This window comes from Lissotriton helveticus, chromosome 9 (genome assembly GCF_964261635.1).
Source record: "Lissotriton helveticus chromosome 9, aLisHel1.1, whole genome shotgun sequence".
Taxonomy (NCBI): domain Eukaryota; kingdom Metazoa; phylum Chordata; class Amphibia; order Caudata; family Salamandridae; genus Lissotriton; species Lissotriton helveticus.
Window position 1 is genome coordinate 934,411,606 of NC_136070.1, and position 23,084 is coordinate 934,434,689.

General features: G+C 45.1%; 1 protein-coding gene across 5 annotated transcripts in view; it reads left to right on the forward strand.

Moving 5' to 3' along the window:
- The window catches only part of PARP3 (poly(ADP-ribose) polymerase family member 3), a 506,125-nt gene that overhangs the window by 362,723 nt on the left and 120,318 nt on the right, over nucleotides 1-23,084 (forward strand). For 4 of the 5 annotated variants that reach the window (XM_078661159.1, XM_078661156.1, XM_078661158.1 and 1 more), the window contains one exon: nucleotides 20,040-20,240. The exons of the other annotated variant lie outside the window; for it this stretch is intronic. In XM_078661159.1, coding sequence (XP_078517285.1) covers nucleotides 20,067-20,240 — 174 coding nt within the window. In that variant the 5' untranslated portion in view covers nucleotides 20,040-20,066. The remainder of the gene's footprint in view (nucleotides 1-20,039; nucleotides 20,241-23,084) is intronic. 5 annotated transcript variants of the gene reach the window in all.

Below are 23,084 nucleotides of genomic sequence, written 5' to 3' on the forward strand. Positions count from 1 at the left end.
TGGGTTAATGACTCTGTCCTCCAGAATTTTTTCTTTGGACAGCATTGTGTCGTCAGCAATCGATATATTATCGCAAGACTTACTGCTGTTACAACACGGTCAGTCACAATTGCGTTCTATTGTACAGCTTGGCTGGACGTTACAAAATCTGCGTTCAGGCTATGTGCCTTGGCGTTTAATCAACACAACGTCACTATTCCAAATCTTTAACCTTACTGATAGACAAATCAGTATGGCGCAAAAGGGTGCTGATTATACAATCTTGAGCATTGAAAAACTAGAAAGATTACCAATGACAATGTCAGAACGACCTGTCAATGAATGGATAATACATGGGATAATAAATATTCCAATCTCAACCTTCAGGTTTCAATACTGCCAAAAATATATACAGGCTGGCATGTACGAGAAATTGGGAAAGGGGTACCTTAAAACAACATGGAACCTGCCCTATTCACATGCATGTGTCAGTAATAAAGGACAGAAAGTGTTTCTTAGTGGCAACAATTGTGCGATGTCACTGAGTGGCACACTTCTGTGTAACGGAATTAGTTTGCATGGAGCCTGTGAAGGGAATTCATACAACCTTTCATGTCACCAGCAAGGCGCACCTGCAACAGAAATAGAACCATTCTTTCAAAGACTCTATAATGGGAGTTACATTCTTATTGTAGACCGCAGATGTTGTAGTCTTATGCCCGGGACTCCTTATCTAGTAACTACTACTGCGAAGGTCAAGTGCTGTGGACGCACATTGTTCCCCAGCTCCTTCCCAGACAGGGAGGCAAGGGCATGGCCCGATTTGAAAATTACTTCTATTCGAATAGATACTTTAAGCAGAATGAAAACAGTCCTTCTTCAGACGCCTACCAGGCTCTCGTCATCAAAAGAAACGTATGATCTACAAGTCGCAAGGACGACTGCAGAGATACATACATTATTATCAACTAATTCCCCCGTACATTTCGCGGAAATCCTGAATGAAATCTTAAATATTTCTGATACCAATGGGGTCTCAAAGGTATTTAAGACAGTATTTTCGATGGCATTAACACCATTCAAAGCCATACTGGGTATTTTTCCAGATTTCGTCCATTCGATTTTTGGCGGACTTCCCCTGATCCTGGGACTAATTGCAGGAATCCTATTCTTAGTCCTTATTTTTCGTTATGGCAACCCATGTCACAGACAAAACTCTAGCGACAAGGGAAGAAACAATCCTAGCCATTGGATACCGGGACCGGATATCAAAAATCCTGGGACTCTCCCGACTTAGAGACCTGAACATGACTTGGTTTCTATCATTTCGACCAATGTGGCAAAGATGTGTTTTACCTGTATTGAGGTGTCTGCTATGCGGAGAAGAATGCGTGTTAGACACCTGTCTGACGCTACAATCGGATGCGCCGATGGATGCAGAAACATTGTTGAGCTCGATCAAGGTTCATGCTTTGTGCTGCCCTCAAAGGCTACCAATCCTGATGACGGCATTCGTGGAAGCTTCACCACTACGATTGAAGAGTAGTGAAGTTCAAGATGAAAGCAGCATCGAACAGGTACGACCTTCTGTCAGTAATGCAAATCAGAATGTCAATGGAGACAATCATGCGCAAGAATGCATGGTTACACCTATTTCCGAGTTAGTGGAACTTTCCCAGGAAGCTGTTGACAGTTTTTTCGAAAGCCTAAATGATATGATGTTCTCACCCGAACAGAAATAGAGACTTTTGAGCAAGCTCGCACACGGCGTTCCCTGAATTCGGCCTTCAACTTTAAAAATAAAGTCACATGAACGTTTTCGCTCCAGTTCACGGACAGCAATTTTTCAGCAGCCCCAAATATTTTTGCATATTTTTCGGGACACTATCTTCTGCTTAAAGCAAGAACTATTCTTAGAGAACTAAGGTTTCTGAATTTTAGATAGCTTATAGACATTAGCTGCCCGCTGGCATGTTCATAAAGATATTTTATTCTGTGATGGAATGGTCTCGAATCTTTTTTCTGTGAGAAACCATTTCATGTGTAATTCTCATATACCAAATAAGCAATAATGTATACAAATGCGATTACTTTGGCATTTTTCTACAGCTTGAGTGCATACTATATATATATATATATATATATATATATATATATATATGTCTGCAATTTTTTTCAGTATATTCGAAAATTTCAAAATGCATTTATGTATTTTGGGGTGGTAAGGTATACACACTACTCTATAGTATGTTGTACTATGTTATACTATGCCTAGATTAGTAAATATGTCCATAGTTAGCGTGGAGTGGGTGTCATGTATTCCTATAGGTTCTGAATCGATCCCCCTATTCCTGACCCTATTCTAGTTAAACAAACCAACAAGTTCACTAGCAGTCAGCCCATGAGGCAGAAAACCCCCATGATGCAGATACCGTTATCTGACGCAGTCACACTACGGCACAGGAACGTGTTATCTGATTAGGTCATAACACTTGCGATCTAATTAGACAAGCGATATTCCTCCAGCCCCTGATAAGGCATACGGAGTTCTCATAACAAATCAAACCTATGACAACCTGGGCAAAACCCTGCGGCCATTGTTTTGATTTCACCGAGAACTTTAGTAAAAGAATGTGCTAACGAGCAAGTCGTATGACATCTTTATTGACGTATCTATGTCCATCCTTACGTCAATCTCGGTACCTTAAAGGTATAAATATTACCGATCTTGCCATATGCAAACACACGCGTGGTGACGAGACGGAGCAGCCATACTTGCCGAAGCGAAGAGCAGAGCAGACCCCGCTGGCGCAGCCCCGCCTTTCTGACGCGCTGAGAGACGCGCTGCTTTCTCCTGCCGAGAATCCAGCACCGGCGTTTCCGGGTAGCCCTCGCAGGCAGCCTGGAATATCGAGACCAGAGAGAGAGATACCATTCCTCATTCATCCTAAATTCCAGGTACAGAACTGAATAACCCCTCACAGAGAATTCTTTAGTTATTCACTTGGCAAAAACAAACTTAACTTAAACTGTAACTATCTATTCCCGCCCACGTATTAGACTTAGGTCAGGTACACGGGGTAGGCGTATCTAGAAACACCAGTTGAGTACGTTTAGTCAAATGTATATGTGTATGTAATATATTTTATTCATTTTAAAACATCTTATGGCTTAGAAACCATATCAATGTTTTTACAGTATTATTTTATACTATTGTTTTTAATGTATGCACTTTACTTAGCTATAAGTATTGCAATAATATCGATCCATTTCTCTTGTATGAGAAAAGAGACTGATCAATAAATAACACCTTTTTATTGAACACGCCCGTCTCTTCCTTTTCTCTACATTCTGATGAGACTAAGAATGCACGTACTGTACTGACTGAGTAAAATAAATTGCCTTTTGTTCACACGACTCTCGAGATATACTCTTGATTAGGGGAGAGCAAAGTTGTCATGTTCTATGGTTGTCAGAAACTAAATCCCTTCTTGTCTAATCAGGGAAGTTAATTCCTCCTTGAACATTCGAGAAAGTTTCTAGTGAACTCTGAGCTACGCTGGCAAACCCAAAACTTTAAGTCTAGTATCGACAGTAGTAGACCTAGTTAACGTCTGGCCTAGGCCTTTACTGCTGTAGGTATTATTCCAATGCGCAGAGCCTATTGGGAAGATGGGAACTACACTACACTCCCAACAGTTATTCTCATCCAATCTTCTTACTTCCTGCTCCCATCTGTCCAACTCCACTGAGGTTGCTTCTTTCTGAATTTCTCGCACACTTTCAATAGTATTATCGAACAAGTCGGACTCCCCCACCCACCTGGCAGAGGAGTTCACATATATAGAAGACACCATGGACTGGGCTGTTTGTTTAGCTACCTGGTCTGCAAAAGCATTACCCTCACCCATTTCATCCACCACTGTCTTATGTGCACTACATTTTATGATTGCTACTTTCTTGGGGAGAGTCAGAGCTGCAAGTAATCGTAACACCAAGGGGCCATTCTGTATCCTCTGACCATGTGAGGTGAGAAACCCTTGTTCCCTCCACAGCCTCCCAAAACTATGGGCCACGCCAAAGGCGTACTGGCTGTCCGTGAATATGTTGACCTCTAATCCCTCACTTAACTCACAGGCTCGTAGTAAAGCCATCAACTCAGCAGCTTGGGCTGATCGATGGGGTATTCGGAATGTTTCCACTACTGTTTTTAGAGTGGTAATTGCATATGCAGCTGTCGTTGTGCCATCTGCTAATTTGAAACAAGAACCATCCACATACAATTCCCCTTGGGGGTCAGATAAGGGAATGTCTGTGAGATCGATTCTTCCCTTCGTTTCCTCTTCTGTCCTGAAAATACAATCATGGACATCATTCGCCTGTTCCCCCGAAGGGAGGGGCAACAGTGTAGCCGAATTTAACGTGGCACAACGCTTAATGGTTACATGTGGAGCAAACAAAGTCAATTCATAACCCGTGAGGCGCGCGCTCGTCAGATGCTGTGTCTTAGTTTTATTTAACAATGCATCCACAGCATGCGGCACCATCACGGTCAAATTAGAATTTAAAACAAGCCCTTCTGATTGCCTGATGGCCGCCGCCACAGCCGCAGTGGCCCTCAGGCAACTGGGAAGTGCTCTAGCCACGTTATCCAATGTGGCCGAAAAATAAGCACACGGTCTTTGCTTACCACCAAAGCCCTGTGTCAACACTGAAAGTGAACAACCGTCGACCTCGTGCACATATAGTACAAAAGGTTTACGGTAGTCAGGAGTACCAAGGATAGGAGCAGAACACAGAGCAGATTTCAGAGAAGCAAAGGTGGACTGACATTTATCAGTCCATGGTTAAGTGTAGCAAAGGTTTAGCAAGGAGAGAAAAATTAGGGATCCATTGACGACAATAAGAGGTAATGCCAAGAAAAGCACGGACTTCACGTTGAGTACAAGGCACAGGCATATTAGAGATGGTAGTAATTCGTTCAGACTGGAGCCATTCCTTGATTTTATTACCTCACCAAGAGACAGATCCTTGTTCCTTAAAATGAGGCATGGCACCTTGCCCCTGAATATCTTTACCAGCAGGTGGAAAAACTTTGAACATCACCAAATGGCATGTCCGGGGTGCCCTAATCCCACTGAAACGCTTGGGCACTTCCTGTTTGCCTGTAGGGCATACAAGGGGGCAAGGAAAAGATGGCTAAGCCCAGTTTGTAGAGAACTGGGGACACGGCAGTGCTCAGTGGCCCTTCGCATCCTGACAACGGACACTACCTCTATGATGATAATTGCCGGGGTTGCAAGATTTCTTGGGAGTGCATGGCAAATACGATCCAAGCACAGGTGAACAATCCAGTTCTCTACCTGTGGAAAGTGACCCTCCCAGGGCACCGTCCAGCTATGAGAAATTCAGCTTCAGAGAATTGAGTGCCTTGTGTACCTCAAGGAGGCTGAAAAAGGGTCATAACCCTACCATCCCAATCCTGATACATGTCCTAGAGACAGCAGATCTTGAGAAGGTTCTTGAAACAGGCCCCTCAGGTAACTCAGGAGAAGGAGTAACCCCCATAGATGATGAGACCATCATCTGAATTTTTAGAAAAATTTCTTTTTTAAACAAAATTTATATCTGAATACTCCTTTAGTAATTTTTAACCTTTTTATGATGTAATTGTATTTTAACTCAATCCATGATGTATTTACTTTTATGATACCTTGCTATCGAATAAAGTATTACAACAACAACAAAAATTCGTTCAGGTGATAGATGCCTACCCTCCTTCGACAGCAAGTGGCCTAGGTAGGTCACTTCCTGTCGACAATATTGGAACTTGGACAAGGAAACTTTATTACCCCTGTCCGCCAGTTGGTGCAACAATTTAACTGTGGCCTCTTTACAACCCTCTTCAGTGTCAGATGCTATCAATAAATCATCAATGTATTGCAAGAGCACGCTACCATCCGGCAAGGACAGGTCATTCAGGACCTCCTTAAGGGCTTGGCTATAGATGCTATGGCTCTCGGTATAGCCTTGAGGAGCGCGACAGAATCTGAAGCTTCGGCCAGATAATGAGAAGCCGAAGATCTGCCTGCTATCAGGATGGATAGGGATACTAAAAGCATACTTCAAATCGATAACAGAGAAATACTTAGCAGTGGGAGGTTTCATAGTAAGGATGGTAGTGATGTCAGACACCACTGGAAATTGGGGCACCACTATCTTATTAACTTCTCGTAAGTCAATCACAAAACGATAGACATCAACATTTTCAGATGTCCCTGTCTCAGGAGCTTTTTTCAAAATAGGCAGGATAGGGCTATTACAAATGTTCGATGCTGTTTCTTCCACCACCCCTTTATCAATCAAATCCTGTTTTGTAGAAAGCAAAGCTCGCTCTCCCGCTGGGGAGATCTTGTATTGGGGTATGCGAGGTAACCTAGCACCGGGTTTTAATCTAATACGGACAGGAGGGATATCCAATTTACCGACATCCGCATCTCCTGTTGCCCACAAACTGGGCGGTATGCCCGCAAATTCAGGCGGCAATGGGTCATTTTTAGCAAAACACTGCTTTGTGCCTACATCGGGATTTTGAATTGTCAAATAAACACCATCTGGAGAGCAATGTATTTTAGCGTTCAATCTTTTTAGCATATCCAAACCCAAAAGATTCTCCCCACAACTGGAAGTTAAAAGGAAGGGAGAGTCCATAGTAAACGGGCCAATCGTAAAGGGAAGAGGCTGAGAGATGGGGCTTATTACGGGAACTCCTGAAAATCCCACTGAGACGTTATTTTGCCCAGACAGAGCGGCCCCTGGGACCAACGAGCGAGCAACCGAACTATTCATTGCTCCTGTGTCAATTAAGAACTTATCGGTGGTCCCCGTCAATTCCCCTGTCACATAGGGTCCTTGTTGATTGACCGGTATCGACACTTGGCCCCCACTCTGTCCTTGGCTGTCCTATACATCTCCGAATCTATCCTGATCTTCGTAACCATAATCTTCATTGTAGTATTACCTACCTTGGGGTTTATCGAAATGATTTCGCCCGTGGTCTCCCTGCACTGCTTCTCTGCGCATATCACTACGGTCCGTGCCGCCTCGTCCTCTACCCCTTCCTCGGACAGCTCCGTTCTGTGCTAACAGCAGCGGACACTGATCTCTCCAATGTCCCTCCTCTCTACAATACGCGCACTGATTGGGTCCCCATCGGGAGGTCTGACCCCCTCCTCCTCCTCCTCTGGAGACCGGCCCGCTGGACATGGGCCCTCTGGCGCTTCTCCCTGCCCCTCGACCCCTCATGACTTGCTGTAACAGCACTCGAGTTTTAAGGTCTTTAGCTTTCTTTTCAACTTTATCCTTACTCTCGTTTTCCCTGTGTTCGTAACACTGAGCCATGCTTAATATGATAGAAGGGGAGGACGTGGTCCACGTACTTTTGGCAGCTTGCAGTCGGGCTGAAATCTCAGGAATCAGATTTGTTACAAATCTATTTACAAACAATCGTATTCCCCCCTCGCTAGCGAGGTCCTGACCACTGAAATCAATGAAAGTTCCCTCGAATCTAGTAAAGAAATCAGAGACACTTTCGTCTTTCTTTTGCCTACAAGCAGTCAGTTTATCCCAATCAACCTTTCGCGGAGGAATCAAGGTATGCATATAAGCTATAATTTTTGCTGGTAAGGCCATTATTTCAGCCTTCGGCTTATCCCCCGGCTTACGGTCTTGATCCCATGCCTTAAGCTCATCCCAGGTACCCCCCAACTCGGCCGCGTGAGGAGTATCATGGACTTGCCGCCATATATCTACGGGAACCAACAATCCGAAAAACAACTCAATATCTGCTAGAGTCATGACAGCGGAAGACGCTGCCTCCGTTAATTCCTTATAGTAGGCAGTGGGATTCTTGCGGGGGTCAAGAAGTTGTGCTTTCAAAGCCAACACTTCACTTCGTTTCCATGGTGTGTACACCCATTGTTCCTGAAACCTGGCTTCTACTCTGTCCCGGGTTATTATATTTTGATCATTGCGCAGCTCAGGTATCTCAGGATGATAAATGGGGTGCACCTACCGCATGGGGTGCTGAGAACCCAACTCGGGGAACCTTGAGAATAGTCTGCCTCGATAACTCACCAAAGTGTCAACATTTTTATACACTTCTTCTGGGCTTAGTTCGAATCTATGGACGCGGTCCTTAATGTCATACAGAATTTTTGGGGCCAATCCTGTTTCCCCAAAACACTGTTCCCAGATTTCAATAAGAAATCGGGACATGTGTCGCAGGGCAGTCTGTTGCATCACTGGCTCAAAATCTTTCATAGTACTCCATATATCGGGCAAGGTGTATATAGCCCTGTACATCCGTCTAACTGCTTGGTCGGCTATTGCTTCCTTCTCTCCATAGCCCACAGACCCTCTCGTAAATAATCGTCTGATGTGCGAGCCCTCTGGATCCCCAATCGGAGCTCGACTCCTGTTTTCGGGGGTCGTGCTGGCTGACTGGGAAGTCCCCATGGGGCTAGGCATTGTTAATACCATCGGGGAGACACCCGCTGCCCCAAGGGGCTGCCATGTGTCAGGGATCAGGGTGGCTAAGTTCCTAACAGAGGAAGCAACGGTGCCTGGCACGTCTGCGGGAGCCCGGGGTGGGGCTCCCCCTTGAGCCGGCGCTACAGGGGCTGTGGGTGCCAAGAGAGGCACCGCCGGATCTATACGCTGTGGAGCATATGGCGGGGGGTTGGGCGGCGAACGTCCAACAGGTCTTCTATCTCATCTTCGGCTTCCTTACGGGCAACATAACTCTTGTCTACCTGCAACCGAAATTGTCTATCTAGATACTCAATGTTCTGCTCAGTCTCGTTTTTGTCATGCTCAATTGCTTTCTGAGTAATGGTCTGTCCTTCCTTCATTTTTACTAATTTCTCGGACCTCATTCTCCTACGAGTGGCCTCTTTCTGCCATGTCCTCAGGGTATCGAACATGGACTGTCTGCTGCGTCTCGCGAACAGACGTTCCTGCAAATAATTGATCTTTTTCTCATCGAAAGACCCTGTTAATGGCCACTGCAATTCTACATTATTCTTGGTGTACTAGTGCCATATACGATTAAACACCAAGGGTCCAATCCCGTGCTTACAGTACATGTCATGACTGGGAGTACCTTCCGGAGGGGCTGGCTGACTTTCATCTAATCTAGTGCTATTTCGGCTGGTACAGCCAAAACATAGTTTACTGAAGCACGGCATTGCTTTGCTATGTTCTAATTGTAGCTGTGGAAGGAAAAAGGCAAGTTATTATTTACAATACTCTCACACACATGGCCATGTCCAATATTCACTCAAACACTCATTCATACCCCAAGAGACATATGACAATCCTGAACACAGGCAAACATAGACAGAACACAGATAAAACACAGACAGGACGAACCAATACGAACCAATGCTAGCCCAAATCCAAAAGAAAACAGAGCCCGTCGACTCGTCTGTGGAGAACCGGTATATTCCAAAGTTTCAAAGCCAAGAACCAAAGATCAAAACGGCCTCACCATAAGGGCTGCCTAGAGATAGCCACACAGGTTTCTCAAAACCACAGACCGTCCTACCGACCATCCAATGGCCTTCTTGGTTCACCTCCCGGACTATGCTGGCTTAGCCCGCTTTTTCAAGCACCGCTCCAGATCTGTCCGAGTGCTACCCAAGTATGACCATCAGCATTTCAGAGGGCGGTCCGGCCAGGTGTGAACTCTTCACAAGTCACACTTAGGCGTCTTAGTCATATCTCTATCAAATACAAAAATAGGGGTGTCCGCCCGTGCAGTCTCACTACTGCCCCGTCAGACCCCCTTCCAAAATACAGAGATCTCCGTGGTCTATGACCACCAAATTCCAAACCCAAATGCAAAAGGATATCCGTCATGAAACAAGACAGAACACTCACCTGGTGCACTCAGGTCCGATTGCAAATTGCTCCACTGCCAATCGATCTGCTCTTCCGGGTTTCACCCGTAGGACTCCGGCGTGGGGCCACTAGCAGCCAAGGCTTTTCCTGATCGGAAAAGCGGAGCAACCCTTTTTCTTTGGTCCGTCCACCCCCCCGACCGAGAATACCCCTCGTAATGTCCCAGGTTTTTTCCAGATACGGAGGGACGACCCCAACGCGGAGTCCCTGGCGGAATCCCCAACTGAAGTACCTAAATTTCACCAACCCCCAAAGGATTATACTTACAATTATCAAATATCATTCATCAATAATCAGTCGATTGGCAGTGTAGAAAGTTCAATCGTTTATTAGCAAAAATACTCTGCCAGAGGAGCTCCCAGCGACCTCACACCCCGAGGACCGCCGAGGAGACTGCTGGCACGTTGTCAGGACAACACATATATACTATCACAATTTGCAACCGTTACCTAAGATGGAAAAGTACAAGTTGGTACAGGAGGTGGCAAGGGATATGACCATATATGGAACACAAAGCTTCTATCTGAGCTCAGTATAGCAAGGTCATGCTGGTCGACTCCCTTCTGGTAGTTTCGGTGAGAGTCCGCAGCGCTAGCAAGAATGTGCTTATCTGGCTTTCCCCCTCCTACAACCTTGACGGGTCCAAAAGCAGAAGCAGCTGCTTGCTACATATGTTAAGCTATTTCTCATGAGAACAGGGAGACGAAAAAAATGCAGAGCCATGGAGGTTTACAAACAGCATTACGGGTTGACTAACTAAAATGGCGCCGGTCCTGCTAAGCGGCGCGAACCTATTTACAAGAAGGGGTTAGAGTATGACTTTCATAAAGGATGACAGAGTGTAACTAAAAGGGTGTCTTATGCCATAGGGGCCGTACATAGCATGTTAATTAGTTGCATCACGCTGAACACTAACTAAAAGACTACAATCTATGTCCCCGTGTAAGGCCTAATTGAATTCCTATTCCTCAATACCTATGTCTAAACCTATATCTGGACACATATACACCTATAAGTCACTCCTATGGCAGGCCTTAACAATCCTGGAGGCAGAGTGCTTGGTTTTATGTGAGCTGGTTCTCTAGCATGAGCTGAGCCCGTCTGCAGCTTTCGGAACAATGTCCTTATAGCTGTTCCAGGATATTGCCATACCATATACTCTTAAGTGCATTCTAATCTTCGTGGTTATTGCTAACTTTGGTTTGGCTTTATCAAAACATGTTGTGTAAGGTGTCATACACTTTGGAATACTACCCCCTCGCCATTTCTGGCGACGGGGGTAGCATTCCACCCTTCTAGAGGGAGAAGACATGTTACTTTACTTAAACGCGGTTAAATCTAACCAGACCTCTGCATCACAAAATGAATGCTGCTGCCACAGACACGAGTCTGGCCTCCTTCTGCTGACCGAAACTCTGGCAGGGGAGGCCTGGACAAATGGTATCCTGTCACAGGGAGGTGTTACACCACCCCAGACAGGAGATAGTGGATTGAGGCAGGCAGGGCGAGTGAAACTAGACACTGCCTGGGGCGCACAAGGCTCCCCATGCACAGCCCAGTTCAAACCGGTGCTGGGGCACTCCAGCCTCAGCTCTAGCGCGAAACTGGACAAAGGGAAAGGGTGTAACCACCCCCTTCCTGGGTCCCACCCATAGGAGGGACCTAGCAGGTGATCCAGCCCCTTGATTTGAAATAAAGGGAGGAGCTGTGCCCATAGACATCAGATAATCCTGACTGAAACTTTGAAACGAAACTCTGGACCCTTCGACATCCCACTCGATGTGGAAGACTGAAGAATCTCCCTTGTGGTCAAGGAGTGACCACCCTGTGCAAACAGGCACCATCCAGCACCCAACGGTTTGCTTTGTTGCAGCTCCCGCCGGAGCTCGAGCGACAGAGATCGACAAGAACCGGATTCCCAGACATCCAACAGCCCGAGCCACAGCCAAGCTGAGACCCGTGGAGGCGACGTGGGACCGGCCGACACCGCCGACAGCGAGAGCCTTCGTGGGATAGTCTGTGATCCACTCCTGGTCATCGTCGATGCCCCAGAGTCCACGTGGCAGCGGAGACGAGCTTCTCGACAACCACCTGATCGCGCCCGACATCGCCTGGTTCCTTCCTGGTTCCATCCTGGTCACTGGCTAGTGACCCAGACTCTGTCCCCTCTGCTTTCAGGTACTCTACATCTTCGATCCACCCTTGGATCCAACAGGACTCTTCTCTACTGGCCGCCTGCAGCATCTTCATCTCCAGGCTCCATAGAACTCCATGACGAAACCCGACACACTTTGGCATCTATGCACCCGCTTCGTGTGGGTGAGGTAACGAGAGTACTCCGGTGCTCCCATAGTGGTTTACACCTCTAGTGGCCTAGTTTAATGTGGGGAAGTTCTAGTCCAGTCGGAAGACTTCTAAAACAGTAACTTTGTAACTTTTACGCACCATTAACTTTGCATTGGTGCATGCGTATGCTTTTAGCGCTGCACCCGAATCCCGCGGGCCTCTACTGTTAGACCAGTGTGGCAGGTCTTTACGTACACCACCTGGAATCTACCAAAATTCTGGATCAGAGCAATCCCCATAGGCATCGTGTACTCACTTGGAAGAGGTACATAGATGACATTTTTGTCATCTGGAAGGGCGATCTGGACTCCGTCATCTGCTTCATGGACTGGCTTAACAGGCAAGATCAATTCCTGAAATTTACTCACACTGCTTCCAACGAAAATCTGGTGTTTCTAGATCTGAACATATTCCCTAAAGGAGGCAAACTTGCAACTAGCACTCACTTCAAACCCACAGCCAAGAACAGTCTACTTCTGTACAGTAGTTTCCACCCGCGCCACTTGCGTGAGAACCTTCCGTACGGACAATTTCTCCACCTACGGCGTAACTGTAGCAACATAGAAGATTTCAAAACTCAAGCAGCAGACCTGGAGTGCAAACTCCTGAACAGACAGTACCCGGCGAACATTGTTCGTAAAGGCCTCAAGCGTGCTCGCAATAACAACAGGGAAGCCCTCTTGGACGACACGGAAGCAAAAGAACCAGATCTACGCCCCATCTGCGTTACCACCTACAACACCAACTCCAACCAGATCACGAAGATCGTGAACAAACATTGGAGGGTGTTATGTGGCCAACTGGATTTTCCCAAACCAATGTTTGCGCATAGGAGGGGAATGAACCTAAAGGATCTCCTGGTCCACACAAGACCAAGAACAACAGGTGCAATCGAACCCTCTAGAGTCGCAGGGATCAGTGGACACCACCCCTGTGGGTCCTGTGTATCTTGCCAATACACAAAGAAGAGCAGGAGTATCACTTTTTCTAACCAGTCTACATGGGAGCAGAGAGCCTTCACAAATTGCAACAGTCGCAACGTGGTGTACTTAATCACTTGTCCGTGCGACAAGGAGTATGTAGGTATGACCAGTAGACCCGTGAAAATTCGAATGGGTGAACACCGCAGCAATGTACGCTGCAAAAGGTCAACCACAAAAATGTCTGCTCATTTTGCCACTGTAGGACACAGTGTCCATGACCTTAAGTGGACTGTCATTGAGGCCTTCCCCAATGATAAAGACCTTCTATCAAAAGAACAACGTTGGGTGTTCCGTTTGGGGACACATCGCACTGGCTTGAACGATGACATCCCGTGGTCCCAATTGAATACTTAGAGCTCGCTGTACGTGATGCCACTGCAGACACCTCTATTTCCAAAAAAGAAAATTTCCCTTTTGAAAGAATGGCCACTGAAGCATATATGTACTACAAAAGTTCCCCATAGGTCCCACCCTTTCCAAACCAACCCTACCCCCTGTAACTTAATGTGTGTGTATATACATGAATACATCATAACGATTGGCACACTCTTTCTTTAATATCCTCGTCTTTAATATCACAGCACCATTTTAACTCTAACCCCACTAGTCCTCTTACAAGGGACTTTGCAGTTCCATTCACATATTTAGATGCAGTCTACATATCATTGTGGAAGGTATTCATTTCCATTTATATCCGCTTCTCGAGCCATCATGTGTTTAACCTGAAGGTATTGCCAAGTCTGTACTAGCGCGAGTGTCAACTGGGGACACAACGCGGAGATCACTGTGCGCATGCGCGCAGGAATCAGTGACTGCCCGACGCGCATGCGCTAGGTGCAGATGCTCCGGCGCATGCGCGGTGACTAAACGGACTGCGCCTTGCGCCGCTGCGGATTTACCTTCCCGGTTCGTCAACCCGGCTGGCTATGATTTGCTTCAGACTTAAGCAAAGTGTCAACAACCGACAGTAATCGGGTACCCGATCTGAGAAACCCTTATCTATAGGTTTTACCTAACACTCCAACATGGCCGCCCGCTTTGTTTACCTGTATGGCCCTTGTATATTCGGCGGGCTTTTCGCCACGCTTAATTGATCAATTATCCAATTACTACCTGATATATAAACACGCCGCCCTCTGCCTCCCTCATATCCACGGAAGCCGCGGACGAAGGAGGAAGCACAAGCGTGCTAGGGGCACAGTAAGTACGGCATAGCCGTCTCCACTGAGATGAAGCCTGTATCCCAGCCTAACCTGGTTGAGCTAAACTATACTACTTTGGGGACAGATTTACATTATTATTCCCTCTTCTCCCTCTCTGCAGTTGAGACCCCACCATACCCTTCAGTCTTATGCTGGCTTATGAGGCATTGACCCCCCTATTGATAAGTATGCATTTCAATACCTCTAACCCCTGGCTATTCTCAATATCTGTGTGTTACTTACTAAGTGTGTGACTGACTGTGTGTTTTCTGAAGGAATACTTCAACAATCCTCACTATTTACGCATGATCCCCTATCTTGTATATTTCTGTGTGTTTCTCATTTTCTATTACAGGTAAATTAGAATTAAGCGCACCTTGGGATCGGCGCATTTTAATCTATTATTCTTACCTTGCAGGCAAACTACATTATTAGTGTGGTAGCATATATGTGTTGTAATTATTAAATTGTAGTTACTCACATAGTCCTTTTTTGTTCACTTTTTGTACATACACCTTTTTCTACCTGTGTGGAGAAACATTAGTGAGTGACAGGGGGATCTCCCCTAGGTCCTGACGAAGAGGCCTTGCGCCTCGAAACATGCTGACCCACTTAGGAGAGAGAGCCCATTAACCTGCTCCATCTCTCCGCTTCACTTTTTTCTTTTAATAATACCAGCCAGTGTTTAATAAAAAAAAATGTTCCACTAGGCCAGGTATTTTTTAACTCACACCTTATATCACCCCTGACCCCACTGACACTCACTCCTAACACATAGCACCTCCATCTAAAAGGTGCTCCAGCGTATCCGCTTGTCGCAGCACTGCCCTGCCCCGCAGCGGGACGGGAAGACCCCGATGATGAAGCATGACACCAAGGGCCCTTTTGGTGTGTGAGGGGTATTTTAACAAAGAGGCTGTATTCCAATGACATCTGGATACACATCCACCCAATGTGAGGTGGCCTTTTCTGATTAACCTATCTATAATTGTGCAACTTTTGTATCTTTAACTGTGCTTTTGTTTAAACGCTTGTGCCTCTGTCCTCATAAAGAGTACAGGGGATTATTCTAGTAATAAATACATATATTTTTATAATATATAACTTGTGTGGTGTCCTTTCATTTGGTATTAAAAGGATTGCATATGGTAAAACAGCTGGCTTCACATGCCCTCTAGAGTTAAGCCTAAGACTGCTTAGGTCCATGCTACCCCTAGGAAAGCTTATCTATAAGGTTGGCTTTACAACCACCACCATAAGGGTTGTTTGGACTGATACAAGGTGCTCACTAGAATAGTGAACATCATACATCAGGCCAACTTCTCACATTCTTGTTCCTTCCCTGCCTTACGCCGACTACCTGCGCTGGTCTCTTAATATCTCTATTCACCTGCAGGTGAAGTAGTTGAGCCTGCTGCAGGCCAACCCTTCCTCCCTCCCCCTGGTGAATAATGCTCATCTCACTTATCTCTCCCATCATTGTGTCCATCTCAGCATTCATCTAAATGGAAGAAGGATACATTTGTCTGTCTGTGGTGTGTTCCCTGTTTAGGCCTCATACATGCAAGGGCTTCAGCCAGGGTTTGGTTCCCTTCCATTTCTATTCTTCTATTCTCCGAGTCCCTCCCGACTCCACCCTGGGTGAACTCCATACACCACTGTTTTGGTGGTTGATTCCATGTCACACATGGATAGACTCCTCTGTAGTTTAACAATCCCTCCACTGGATTACTCCTTTGTTTCTACTGGGTGAACATTATACATCAATCCTTTGATCTAGTAACATCACCTCCAATTAGTTGCTCTTCTGTTTCTCCCTGACGCTTCTAGACAGACTTCACATGATGTGCTGAAACCTCCAATCCCTGTATAAATGCCCATGCCACAATTCTTTATAACCATTGGGTTGGGACACCTCTAGTCATCTATAATAAAGAAACAACATAGCTGCTCAACTATATAAGTTACTATATTTGAGTTCAGATATCAGAATGCCTGCTGTCAGCAGCCAGTATAAAAGGCAGTTTAACCAATGAAAATGGGAGCTGGCTATTCCTTTTGATATATTTTTCTAAAAAGAAAAGGTGAACAGCAATGAAGAGATATTCATGCAAAGGTGTTTATTTTTTTTACACACTGTAGGTCATTGCAAGAAAGTTGGAATCTCTACAAGTTTCTACACAATCTGATCCGCAGCTTTTTTAGCCTGATTCTATTATATTTTTGAAAAAATTATCATGTGCATTTTGTGTGCTTAATTTCGCACTACAGATTCTGCTTTCATACTTCTTATCTGTATTGAACATGAAAGAGAGACACCAAGGCACAGATAACCAAACATTTTGTGCTGCTTTTGTGTCACAAAAGTGACGCAAACCTGTGCAATTTCTTCTTTTTTTTTTTAAATTTTTTTTTATTTACTTTCCAGCACAAAACTTTAATAAAATAAATGTATAGAAGCCCTTAGTTTTGCATTACTCTGCAAAGGGGGGTGTTGAATGGGCTGCAGGCGTTAAAAAGGAGAAATTCTTTTATTTCACCTACCTGTTCCCACTTGGCATGTGTGTTGCACTGCAAAGGGGTTTTTGCATGGGTGGTATGTGTGTGTTCTCATGCAACCACCCATTTTTTTAATGGTAAAACCCTATTTACTTACAATAGTAGGCAGGGTTTTGTGCCAAGAATAATGCTGTTTTGAAACTGGCATTAAAAGGAGAAATGCTCTTATTTCTCCTAACGTTTCCCACTTTGCATGTTTGCTGCACTGCATAGCATACATCCGAAGTGGGATAGGTTTTAAAGTTAATCTATACATAGTATTTTGCACTGAAAAGGTGCCCTTCCAGTACAAAACATAATCAAGACTCATGCAGATGCCATTGCAAAATGACGCAGATGTGTATGCGTGGCACTCAGCAGCCTGATTGTGCGTTGCCACTAGGAAGAGAGGAGGAGAGTCCCATATTTCTGTAGATATGCTGCTTGTCTCCTCTTTACTTGTCACGCATCACGGTGCAGCAAATGTGGTTGTTGTGCTGCATTTTGTAACATCTTTGATTACCTAGGTCTAAGGTTTTAAGATGGTTGCAGGAAGGAGGATGTTATACTTGTCGTTCGGCTTTGCTCCTCTATATAGTCTGGGAACTCCTTGGTGACTTGCAATATCTTTATAATGTACGGCAGGGAAAACTTATCCTATTATTAATACTACTTGTGATTTAACAATGCCTCCATTCTACGTATGGTCTGTGGTTGGTAGTTGGTCAGCGCTGTATTCCATGTCCATTCTGATGGACATAAACAATGGGTTACATTTGGAGTGCATGCAGGTGCGGCTGAGTGTTTCTTACACCCTCTGCAACACTTTTGTGCAGCTAAACTCCATGTGACGTGTCCCCACTACGTCATCATATTTGAATTAATTTTTTCATATTCTTACATTTTTACAGTTTTATATCTCGCAAACTCAACCCGAAGATATTGGAGTGCTTTACAAGAGCACCAGTTGCTTTAAACAATGTCACATTTATTTATTTTAGACACAGAGAGGTTAAGTGATTTGGCCGGAGTCACAGGATGTTGAGCCGATGCCGAGACTTGGTTCTTCATCACATCCTCTACTATTATACCTCACACTCTTCACCAAACATGTCCAATAAAGGTCAAACCACACAACCACCCTTTCATTCATGCACCAAGCAGCTGATACAAATTGTGTGCTTCAATATCTTTGTCACTGGTATGGAGCAGTATGTAAATAATGAAACCAGACTATCCAGAAATGTAATTTAGACCTTGCGAGGGACAGGCTCCTTGCTACGTAAAAAAAGTATATTTCAATACAATTCTTTTTCCAAATTCTAATTTACATTTTATGAATTCTAACATTGTGTCCCAAACTACGATTGTTAAATGGTTTCATTTATTTTGTTTCTAGGTTCATTCATATTTAATGTATCACTGCTTTGCGTTTTTAATTCTAATCCGCAGTTCATGCATTCCTGAAAGTGATTCCCAGCAACACGCCTGCATTTTAATTTCCAGATGCAATACTAATATGGACTTCTTACTTTTACTCTAGTCCAGGTTGCATGTGTTATACTTGAGAATTGTACAATTTCCAGCCACTTGTTGAAACACAAATCATCACGTTCTGAAATTGGAGTGTTTAAAGGGAAGAGGATGTTGGATTCATCATTGTCATAACAAGAATGCTGAGTATTTTTCTTAAGAAATAATGATTCTTAACTGGAGCACACTTTAGCTTACAATCTGTGTTTCTCCCAAGACAAAAAATGCGTGGATTGTACAAAGCATTTCTTTCAAAATCTCCTTTTCAATTGCATACTCCCAAAGACGTTTTGGGGGACAAAGCATCAAAATGGGGGTGCTGGGCCCTGCTGGCCCGCCCCCTGTGGTTACTGGCCTGCTAATGTGTAAGAAAGATAAAACAGGGTCACATTTGGTCTTAAAAGATAACAAGAGGCGGGTAGTGGCAGACAGGATGAGTCTGGCTGGCCTTATCTGTTATCAGAATCTATGTTTATAGCTAAAAACTGTCGTAGCAGACCTCAGCCAGGCCCGCTAGTGCAAAGGGTTCGCCCTTCTGTGCACAAAAGTCCGCAGACTCCAAAGGAAAAAGTTGGCACGGAAACTGGAAATGCAAAACATAACGTTTATTACACCTCATGAGGTGGTGCTAAAATTCAACCAGTACCCTTCGGCACTGCGAGAAGTAGCACAAAGGGCTACTGAACACATGGTTTATTTATACCCACACAGGGGCCCAAAAGAAGGCGGTACAAAGCATAAGAGCACATTTTATGTCCATAACATGGTAATATCGAGAGGCACAATCGATCAGTGGGTGGAGCTATCAGTTTTGGGGGTCTCGGTTAACACATTCCAATCTAAGGCTAACCATTAACAGATGTAGACCCTAACGGTCAGCAGAGAACACAGAGATGCTATTAATAGCTTGTTGCCGGGCAGTTTAGAGGCCATGAGCAGAAAGGTAGGACAACGCACATGGTCGACACGAGGTAGCATGTGGCAGACCAAATGGCTGCCACGGATTCAAAATGGATGCCATAACAAATGTCAAGATAACGGAAAAAACTAGATGTCTTTCGCTAACGCTCAACTTAATCGCCGTTTATTTACAACAAAACAAAAAGCCATCACCAGGAGTCCAGAAACAGTACTACCATTTGATAGTGTGGGGTTGTCTGTGGGAACATACACTGAAAGTGAAATTTGAAACTTTACTGGAAACTGCTAAAGTATGCACCAGACAATGGTGTGTGTCGTTTTCAGGTGGGGTCATTCTAGTCCTTTCATCTCATTCTTTTATCACTTTGTCTGCACTTTGACATACTGACCGGGGACCTGTTTGAACCTGCCTGCAGGCACTGCGCTTTGGTTGTGTTCCACTTCTTTCATCCCTTCTGCAGTAGTTTTACTCTTTAATTTGAAGTTTCAGCAGTGTAATTGATATATCATTGAGAATCTTTTCTTTATATTTGGGCCTTCCCTGACCAAAACCTCCCATTTGTCCTTATGACAGGTCAGCCTCCTTCTCCAATCCGAAACCATGCCACCCAAGCGGAAGGCTGCCACCAAAGCCAAGGTACCCGACAGTGTGAAAAAGGTGAAAAAGGAGGAGGAGCCAGACAACTTCCGTTCTGCTCTGGAAGCACTGAAATGTGCCCCTAAGCAGGCAGTGAAGGCCAAGGTGGACTCAGCATGCCCTGCAAGTGATGTAGAGGTGAGAGTGTTTTATTGGCATTCATATTGCAAGGCTAAAGTTCTATGCATTTATATGTACTTTGTTATGCAGGATTGAAAGATTGTGTTGAGGGTTGCCTATGTGAGATAAGTAGTGGTGTTATCCTTCAGAATTGGAAGTGCTCTCCAGCCATGTCATCGTAGATATGATGCAGTGCAGCATTCCATGAGATATGGAGAAAGTGAAAGAGGTAGAATCACAGTAATTTGTTTTCTCGCTCGCTCTCTCGCTCTCTCTCTCGCTCTCTCTCGCTCTCTCTCTCTCTCTCTCGCTCGCTCTCTCTCTCTCTCGCTCTCTCTCTCGCTCTCTCTCTCGCTCTCTCTCTCGCTCTCTTTCTCGCTCTCTCTCTCTCTCTCTCTCTCTCTCGCTCTCTCGCGCTCTCTCTCTCGCGCTCTCGCTTGCGCTCTCTCTTGCGCTCTCTCTCTTGCGCTCTCTCTCTCGCGCTCTCTCTCTCGCGCTCTCTCTCTCGCGCTCTCTCTCTCGCGCTCTCTCTCTCGCGCTCTCTCTCTCGCGCTCTCTCTCTCGCGCTCTCTCTCTCGCGCTCTCTCTCTCGCGCGCTCTCTCTCGCGCTCTCTCTCTCGCGCTCTCTCTCTCGCGCTCTCTCTCTCGCGCTCTCTCTCTCTCGCGCTCTCTCTCTCGCGCGCTCTCTCGCGCTCTCGCGCTCTCGCGCTCTCGCTCTCTCGCGCTCTCGCTCTCTCGCGCTCTCTCGCTCTCTCTTTTTCTTTTTCTCGCTCTCTCTTTTTCTTTTTCTCGCTCTCTTTTTTTCTTTTTCTCGCTCTCTTTTTTTCTTTTTCTCGCTCTCTTTTTTTCTTTTTCTCGCTCTACCTTCAAAAATCATGACAATTGCTGGTAATCCTTTTTTCCTTTGACATTGTGTTCCAGAGCTTGCAGTCCTACCAGGAAGTTAGGAAATTACTTTGAAGTGTTCTTTTACTTTGTCATGGTGCTTCTAGAATCTATTAAGTTGTGAAACATTTTGACATCCTTCATAGTTGTTTTATAAGGTCTGTGCTGTTGCAGGGTTTTTACTTTGTGGTTGTATGCTTTTCTTGACTGTCTTTCAACTATTCTAGTTTTTCTTTAACAACTTCACCTTTCTTTTGAGCCCTCCAGCCTTCTGACTGTGTTGTAAATCTCATGAGGGTTTAAGGGGAGCCACTGTGAGGTAGGATTGGTTGACCGTCATGTAGTGGTCCACTGAGTCAGTGTAGGAAGTAAATGTGATACGGGGGCTGAGGTACGATGAAGTGGAAAGTTAGTACAAATAAAAGTTTAGAGAGAAAGAATTGTTAAAGAAGGTGAAGAGCTAGTAAAAATAGAATCTCCCAATATAGAATTGGCAAGAGTGAAAATGGTGGTTCCTACATTGGGACATTTTTGGGATATGTATCTTGAGGAGAAGAAACTAGCTCCTGATATGTTGCTTGTTTTGGAACAGATAGAAGTGGAAGGGCTGTGGTCCAAAAAAGGTTTAAGGCCTCCACTCCGGGAGGAAGATTTGCAGACCTCTGAGAACTTTGTGGGCACTACAGAGGGATGGAGGAGCAAGTGAGGTTGGTTGCACTCCACTAAGCAGTAGAAATACTCGAAGAGTACCTTTTAAGGACTCGACCAGGGGCAGGTGCAAAACGGTACTCAGAAAATAAAGCAAAATAGCAGCCCACTAAAACGTATATGAAAGACAGGTCACTCAGTTAGTGTGTCCCTCCTAGGGGCAGAGGAAGGACTATCTTCTGAGAGCTAAAATATGGTTGGCCTTTGGAAGTGGAAGGCAGCCAATGAGGAAGGGATGATAGTGCGACATGGGTCCCTGCTTACGCGAAGAAAGCCGGTTTGTTCTCCTCAGTAGGGTATGAGATGTCCCTCTCTGAATCTGAGGCATGTTTAAATAGACTCTAGAATTGAGGCTATACCTAAGCTTTTGCCCTGAGAAGTGAGAGAGCCACGGTATGTACTGAGGTCCTTTTTGCAAGAGAGGTTAGCAGGACAGAGTAGCCAGAACACCTCTAATTACCACAGCAAATAAGAGAACTTAAGAATTGGTAGAGAGTTTCCATATCCCTAAAGAGATAGGAGTTCTAGGGAAAAGGTAAATCATCTCTACGTCCTCAGAGAAGTAAGAACTATCCCCTAGTTGCTAGAGTAGAGGGAGATGACCACCACATCTCCAGAGAAGCCAGAGAGCTATAGCTTGGGGAGAGAGCAGCTTTTTCTGCTAAAGGTAAGGGAGCTGGGAAATACTTGGAGCCAGAGAATACAAAGACCCACAATTGTCAAACCCTCATCCTAATAACCTAATAATAGAGAGCTTGTATTTCCAAGAAAGCTGGATAATAGCTGTAAGTCCATTTTCTACGAATGTTGAAAGGCAGCTTGGGGAAAGGAGAAAGGGTTTCCACTTCCCTTGAGAGGTAAGGGAGCAGGTGATTAGGCAGAGCCTACCCTTTCCAGAGCAGTAAGGGAGCCAGAGAACAGGTTGGGAGTTTATACTTCCCTATAGAGATGAGACAGCTAGAGTATAGTTAGTAAACCACCCCTTCCTTGGGCGTAAGAGAGAGGATAATTACCCAGCACCTCTGCTAGGATGTGAGAGCCTCCACTTATAGTTGCTCATCTTTCCCTTTGGGCTACAAGAACTGGGGAAACAGTATTTTACCAATGCCCACAGAGAGGTAAGAGGGTTGCAGATCATGTAGAGGCTCTCCACCTCCATGTATGTAAGAGATTACATACGGTTCTTTCCTCCAATGAGGTGTAAGAGAGCTATAGAATGGGTAAAATCGCCACTTCCACATGTGTTACAAAAAAAGCCAGCTAATAGGC